The 8,396-nt window shown below is 42.1% G+C and overlaps 1 protein-coding gene across 1 annotated transcript; it reads left to right on the plus strand.

Moving 5' to 3' along the window:
• The first annotated feature begins 7,190 nt into the window (after window positions 1-7,190).
• On the plus strand, window positions 7,191-8,129 carry LOC123754160 (uncharacterized). Its single transcript, XM_045736366.2, has 3 exons — window positions 7,191-7,377; window positions 7,633-7,713; window positions 7,765-8,129. The coding sequence occupies exons 1-3, from the start codon at window positions 7,191-7,193 to the stop codon at window positions 8,040-8,042; spliced, it is 546 nt and encodes a 181-aa protein (XP_045592322.2). The 3' UTR covers window positions 8,043-8,129.
• The last annotated feature ends 267 nt before the right edge of the window (window positions 8,130-8,396 follow it).

Here is an 8,396-nt window from a genome sequence, read left to right on the forward strand (position 1 = left end):
TTACAGAGATTAGCATACTTCAGCCCAGGAGGGCGAAAATCAATCAATATGGGACATTCTACAAATAATGTTCAGGGAACTGTATGTTTCTCATTCACAAAGTTTACACGTGGTGTATTCCTCAAACCTCATTTGGGGTTTGAGGAAGTTGCCAGATTTTATTTCGCCTATATCAAAAGCGTATTCTGGCCATTATAACATCACATTGCAGAGTTCTGCTCTATTAGTTCCTTATATGAATGTCTCCTCACGATACTTATCATACTGTTTAATGCTAGAACTTTCAGGTCTTTGTGAATTTGTTAGGACAGTAAGAGTTTATAACTGAAAATCCCATTGATAAATGGCTCAAAATGCTCAAAATGCCATTGAAAATGCCCACCACTGCCAATGATTGGCCGCCAATCCTTAACCGTAGCAATCTGTTCATCCATCAGTGAATGGATACTTGGTTGTTAAACGATTTTGCTGGTCGTTTTCCGGGGAAAAGTAGGATTAAGGACTTGCCCGAAACGCAAAGTCTGCTAGTGGCTGTACAAGAATGTAAGAACTCTTGTATATATAAACAAATTAATAATAAATAGATATTGGTGTAATTGTTTTCTTTGTCACTCTAATGATACACCCATAAATTTATACTACACGTTTACTATAGGCTGTCTTAGCAAGCATGTCGTCAGTGTCATGTTTTCAGATGCCAAAATGTAAAGGTATCCAAAGGAATTAAATTTAAAATCTGTTTTCTTTAGCAGCTGAAACATAGCATTATTAATTATTTATCTCTGAAACAAATGCAACATACTTCATAATTTGTTTGATGGAATATAAGTGACAACAAATATTGTGACTCTGAGAAGTGTATTTAAGTCTTAACAAAGTACACATGAAAATCAGCGAAGAGAGCAAGATGACGAGACTTGAGACTTGGCAGGGGAGTCGGACTCGGGAAAAGTTTTTGTATAATTTTGATTCTCTCCTGTTTTAGATGTCCAGTAGATATATGGTTATAGCTACGGGGGTACTGATCTTGTGTTCTGTTGTTTGAGGTACTTGTGTCTACTTTGGTGTTCTGTGGTTCGATGCTCCGATGGCCCAAGTAAATGAAATGTTAGTTTTCACAGTATTTTGAATGAATAAACTATTCCAGCCAACATGTATTTCCCCAACACCCCCAGTTAACAGTAGCAATCCTTATTAAAGCCTCAAGCACCCATGACCCCTCACTTGCACACTGGCTCAGAGCAATAACTCCAAGTATAGAGGTTGGTGCAGGTGTCACAGTATTTTGAGAAGCAAATTATATGCTTAGTACGTTGATTATCTAAAACGCTAATGCCAACGAGGCACCCTAAAGCTCCAGCTGGGCACCAGATAGATGTTTCTGGAATCCTTATAATGACAGGTGGTGGCTCAGAGAGTAGAGCTGAAGGCTAGTCTGCGATTCAAAGCTCCGATGGTCCAAGTGAATGCAAAGTTAGTATCTATGATAAGGTGGTTAGCAATTTATGTGATTAAGATGTGGATCCCCTAACACCTACATTCGAAAGTGGCACCACAGAAAACGACTTTAGTTTCAACTGAACAGCAAATTTGGAATCCTTTCTTGTTGTGGGTGCTGGTGGCCCAGTGGGTAGAGCCTTGCTCTTTGTGCATTATCAAACTCTTCGAAAGATCTGCCTTCATTTTGCATATGTAGGGAGATGGGCGGGGCTGACATGTAGTCCTCCAATGGACATGTAAGGGAATAATTGACATTCGTGTCTTTCTCTAAAGTGTAGGAAGGGTCACACGTTTCTGTCAATCATGACTTTCAGATTGTTTCCTGTCATGTGGGTGGTTAATTTTGTTTTCCTGTCGAAGAGTATAACAGGTGGAGCCTCGAACCTGACAACTGAATTGTCAGTCCATTAGAGTGCACATTCTGGTGCCGATGATGCATAAGAAATGTTGTAAGATACACCTGCCCCCATTAACCCACATTCACTCGCATACAGTGAGTGATACACCATACAGCATACAGTGACTAGGTAAGTACAGTAATTTCATCGATCTCTGATCATATTGGAACCATACACCTAACTGCATGCATGCTAACAGCCTGTTATTGCTAATACGATATTAGTGGTAGAGTGAACAGATGGGAACTACCACACTGACTGCTCGATTGAACTTCGAGGTGCGGAACCAAAAAGCCAAATCTCAACTCTCGCAAGCACAACACGGTGAGTACAGGCTTCCCCAGTTTCGAACTCTTGAAGGCATCGTGGTAGTCCGTTCTTAGTTCTTTTTTTTAAAAGCCTCTTTTGCAATGCAAAGTTCTCCAGAATACGATAACGCATTTAAAAAATATTATTTGATAAAAACAAGTTGATAATACTATAAAGAATCTTTCGAGTACGGATGGTAGTTAACTATGCAGTCACATTATTTTTTAATAACGATCCATCTCACATTTAAATCATATAATATTTTGATAAATAAAAAGACAAAACAGTTTTCACAAAGTTTGCCAGTTGCTTGGGTTGTCAAGGCCTTGGCGACGGGACGCTGGCGCTGGTATATAACGTCGCGGGAACACATCTCATCATCCAGTTCGTGAAGGAACTTGATCCAGTCAACACCAATATGGTAAGATCATTATGGATTAAACAACTCTTCTCTTTAGTCTTTCATAAATTTTCACCACCGTAAACAACAACTACGTAGAGTGCTGCTCTACGTAGGGGGAGCCGGTCGGCCGAGCGGACAGCACGCTGGACTTGTGATCCTGTGGTCCCGGGTTCGATCCCGGGCGCCGGCGAGAAGCAATGGGCAGAGTTTCTTTCACCCTATGCCCTTGTTACCTAGCAGTAAAATAGGTACCTGGGTGTTAGTCAGCTGTCACGGGCTGCTTCCTGGAGAAGGCCTGGTCGAGGACCGGGCCGCGGGGACACTAAAGCCCCGAAATCATCTCAAGATAACCTCAAGATAACGTCAACCTGCACAGCGCTCTTGTGTTTACAATGTTGTGTGGTGAAGTTAATCATGTCTTGTTACGACCCTCTCGGGACGCAACGGGGTTCTCACTCTGATGTTGTTAGAGTCAGATATATATATCCGCCAGGGATTTAGGGATCAAGGGATCTTATCCCTTGATAGCCAGTAGTGGCTATCAAGGGATGAGATCCGTGACGCAAGTAACTTAAAGGGAGTAGGGAAAGAAAGCTAAGAACTTAATATTATAATTTTCACCATCACCGATTAAATATATAAAATAAAAGAGTGCACAAGGGGGAGGGGTAGTAACACTTTACAAGGGGATTAATCCACTATCGATGTCTTCTGCTGAAGACGCTGGTGCCATAACTCTCGGTGCCGAGTCCTTGGTGCTTTCTTCGTGGCCTCACAACGAATTCTCCAATGAAGTTGAGCCTACCCTGGCCACAGGTCAGTTAAAACACAGGTCCACTGGGGGCACCGCCGTGGAGGCCGTCAACCACACGTCCAGCTGGTCTGCTGGCAGGTTCTGAGCCAACAAGGCTGGTACGGCCACTCCACGAACGATAAAAGGGGAACGCCCTAGACAGGAGCCTCGTGTGACACCACAAATCACTCTCCTGTCTTCAGTACCCCAGTGGATGATCGTCTCCAACAGTCGGTCCCGGGTAAATCCTTTTACTGCCACTCCACTGGCAGGCTAACACATCACAGTGTTCTTCCGGGGGGACGACTTCACAACAGCTGCAGCAAGGTTCAAGGTATGGAGACTGGCTGCCTCGGGTAGACTGACTCAACCTTCAACACAGCGGTCCCAGGTCGACTCTGTAAACAGACACGTCATCAATGACTGGGACACACTAAAACACCTCACTTATGGGCTCGGGCACAAACACCTGACGTATCCAGTCCATAGATGGCGCTGTCGTCGGAGCACCACCTCACCAGAGGTCAGGAGCGGCTGTGTTGTGAGCTGCACAGGACTGGAAACTGGCCCTTGTGGCTGGTACACCTTGTCCTCACCAGGTGTCGTCGTCCGTTTGGCGGGGGTTTCGGGAGCTGACCCACAGATGGCGTGGTCGTTACTGCTCCGTGTTCGGACGCTGGATCCGGGTTCGTAACATGTCTGCAGTTATTGACTTTCCTTGATTGGCTCGTTATCCTCACTCCTGAGTGGCCCATATGCCAGCAACAAAAAAAGAGCTAATGATATATAGAGAAGATTCATACCGGAGTCATATTTCTTCCTCTTTCTCCTCGGTCATGCACCTTTGTGTTGGTTAAGCCAGGAGAAGCGAATCGTAAATCACCTCCGCATTCCCTCGCCTCTGTTCCCCTTCTCATGGGAAGGCGTATATAACTTTCCCTATTTCCAATTCCTACAGTCATTCCTTTTTTGATAAAGATCCCAAGAGGATTTAAGGCGCTAATGCATTTTATTTCTCCTTACAAATGTGGCAGACTAGCAATAAAAAGATCAGCGATTATAGATCTTTTTGCATATATATATTTTACAGAGAACACACACACATATATATAACAATCAGCGTTCGAAGACCTCGTCCAGCTCCTCGGAGGTTGGGTGCGTACAACCTCCTCAACCCCCGCAAAACACAACTAGTAAACAACTAGTAAACACACACACACACACACACACACACACACACACACACACACACACACACACACACACACACACACACACACACACATATATATATATATATATATATATATATATATATATATATATATATATATATATGCGGAAAATCCACAGAGAAATATGAAATGAGGTGAACGTTTCGGCTTTGTTAAAGCCTTTGTCAACACCAGACTGAGTCAATTTCAGTCAGTCTGGTGTTGACAAAGGCTTTAACAAAGCCGAAACGTTCACCTCATTTCATATTTCTCTGTGGATTTTCCGCATAAAATGATCAGTGTTTTGTGATCGTCAATTGCATATATATATATATATAATATATATATATATATATATATATATATATATATATATATATATATATATATATATATATATATATATATATATATATATATATATATATATATATATATATATATATATATATATGTGTGTGTGCGTGTGTGTGTATACTCACCTATTTGTGCTTGCGGGGGTTGAGCTCTGGCTCTTTGGTCCCGCCTCTCAACTGTCAATCAACTGGTGTACAGATCCCTGAGCCTATTGGGCTCTGTCATATCTACATTTGAAACTGTGTATGGAGTCAGCCTCCACCACATCACTGCCTAATTCATTCCGTCTGTTAACTACTCTGACACTGAAAAAGTTCCGTCTAACGTTCCTGTGGCTCATGTGCGTACTCAGTTTCCCCCTGTGTCCTCATGTGCGAGTACCACCAGTGTTGAATAGTTTATCCTTGTCTACCCGGTCGATTCCTCCGAGGATTTTGTAGGTAGTGATCATGTCTCCCCCTACTCTTCTGTTTTTCCAGTGTCGTAAGGTGCATGAGGTGTGTGTGTGTGTTTCATTGAATATGACAGCATATTCTGTATTAACTATTTTCTGGTTTAGGGCTTCTATCCCTCATACTAGTGCTCTTGCATCAAGGTTTAGATTTAGGATGAGTTCTTCAAAAGAAGTGAATAATTATTGAATGTATTACACTTAGTATAAAATTGCTCAACGTTTCAAAACTACATGGTTCATTCTCAAGTGATGTTACAGTATTGAACATTATATTTATACTAATAGTGGGTCAGGGGAATACAAATGGATCGAACAATGGGGTCAGGTGTAAACAATGGGAAATTATTGGGTAAACATAAGATTAAGGAGTAAGGCATAAAGGAGAAGAGTAGAATAAGGATAAATAGGATACAAAACACATTCAAAGACTAATCAGGTGCAGTAGGCGTTGTTTGTAGAGCAGTGTCTTCTATGTTGGCATCTTCACGTTCTGGTCTTGTTCATACTCTCATGGTGGGTATAGAGTGAATAGTTCCGTAATTTGAGTATTTATGGTAGGTTGTTCTATATTTATGTGGATTGCTTCAAGAATTTGTAATCTTCTTACATCTTGGGTTTTGTCTATTATGCCAGTGTTTTTATTTAACATTTCTCTTGTTAGGGTGAAGTCATGGGCTTGTCTCATGCGATTTCTCAGGACACCGGATTGAAGACGACAGGTCAAACACCTCGTCAGCTTGGTCGACGTCATACCTATGTACTTAGATTGAAGGTTACCTCCTTCGTGGGGGCAAGTGTACATGAATACAACGCTTGACTGCTGTAAAGAGTTCTCCGTCTGTTTCGGGCTGCTCTTAATAAGGAGGCTATAAAGCAAAGAAGACTGCCGACCTCCTTATCAAAAACTCCCTGAAGCCGACGAAGAACCGGCTGAAAGAGATGTCACAGTTGTGGATTGGGTTATTGGTTTTAATCACGTTGATTTTTATCACGTTGTTGTGACTTTTGCTTCAATTCTATATTACATATTATATTAAATTAAATTATATTATATTCATATTATTCATATTATATTAATATTAATTATTTCATATTAAACTGTTACATTCTTAACAAAAAACTTTAGACTTTATATACATTCATGTTACCTCCGGTCATCTCCTCAATACACTCTAAACTGTGTTTACCTTAAAAGGTAATATACTTAGAACGTACGACATATACACTATGGAAATGCACCAATATTTTCAAAGTAAAATACAATAAAGACCCACAAGGATTTGTGGCACAACACAAATATATTTGTTTTCATGTGGAGAGTCGTTATTTCGGTATTAATACCATGTGAACAGCTTTAATCACTTTACTGAATACATTATAATTAGTTTCCTTATATATTATTGCAAATGTTTACTCTATGTTATGGTAGAGCATTAAAATATTTTTTGAATAGGCTTAATAGTTTTGAATATATTAGCTTAAGGTATATATTAATAAAAAGATTTATGTATTACATCTTCATATATATTTTGTATAATGAAGAAGTAATATAAATTCTGATGTAATTGAACCTTTATTTATATATATACTAAATTAATCTCATACATTTGTCAGGAAGCTCATTACTATCACAGCCACGTCACAGTAACTTTATCTTAGTGTCTGCTGGAAAACTCTACAGTAGCAGAAATGGTTAATTTCCCCTCTCAATTTAACTTCCAATTAAACATTCAATTGGTCCTGAAGTAACACCAGTATATTAATGAATGTGATACAATTTCAGAAGTTGGTGTTAGTATCCTTGGCCTTGGCCATGCTGGCCGTATCTAGCTTGGCCAGGCCAGGTGGACATGGAGGCGGCGGTGGCGGCTATGGAGGAGGCGGTGACGGCCATGGAGGTGGTGGCGGTGGCGGCCATGGAGGTGGTGGTGGCGGCGGTTATGCTGGTGGTTCTTCTACCAGCGGCTTCAGCTTTGGAGGCCATGGAGGTGGTGGTGGAGGCGGCGGCCATGGAGGTGGAGGTGGTGGTGGCGGTTCCTCTACCAGCGGCTTCAGCTTTGGAGGCCATGGAGGTGGCGGTGGAGGCGGCGGCCATGGAGGTGGTGGTGGTGGAGGCCATGGAGGTGGTGGTGGTGGTGGCGGTTATAGTGGCGGCTCCTCTACCAGCGGCTTCAGCTTTGGAGGCCATGGAGGTGGCGGTGGAGGCGGTGGCCATGGAGGTGGTGGTGGTGGAGGCCATGGAGGTGGTGGTGGTGGAGGCCATGGAGGTGGTGGTGGTGGGGGCGGTTATAGTGGCGGCTCGTCTACCAGCGGCTTCAGCTTTGGAGGTCACGGAGGTGGTGGTGGTGGTAATGGAGGTGGTGGCGGAGGCGGACACAGTGGGGGTGGCAGTGGAGGTTATGGAGCTGGTTCATCGTCCAGTAGTTTTAGCCTCGGAGGACATGGAGGAGGTGGAGGCGGCGGCCATGGAGGTGGCGGTGGCGGCTTTGGTGGTGGTAGTGGAGGCTATGGAGGTGGTTCTTCATCAGGCAGCTTCAGCCTCGGAGGCCATGGAGGTGGCGGCTCTGGTGGTGGTGGTGGTGGCGGCTATGGAGGAGGAGGCTATGGGAAATAAACCAAGTTTATGAAAGCAGATATGTTTATTAAGTCATGTATAATGATATCAAACATTTGTTGAGTATTTCATGTTACTGGTCCAGCAATGTCAATCACGTTATAGAGTATTGTAAATTAATAAATAATATCATGTTATTCCTTTTATCTGTATTATTTTCAATAATATCAGAATAATGATTCGGAAAAATTAGGATGATGAGACACCATTGCTGAAGAACTCTGAGAAATACTGATTAAAAGAACCACAAAATAGTTAATAATTTATGCGTCAGAGGATTAAGCCATGATTATTTATTTTTCTGAATATAACCTTGAAAATTTCGGTTTTGTGATTGGGTGAAGGTCTTTTAAC

The sequence above is a fragment of the Procambarus clarkii genome, chromosome 6, assembly GCF_040958095.1.
Source record: "Procambarus clarkii isolate CNS0578487 chromosome 6, FALCON_Pclarkii_2.0, whole genome shotgun sequence".
Lineage (NCBI taxonomy): Eukaryota > Metazoa > Arthropoda > Malacostraca > Decapoda > Cambaridae > Procambarus > Procambarus clarkii.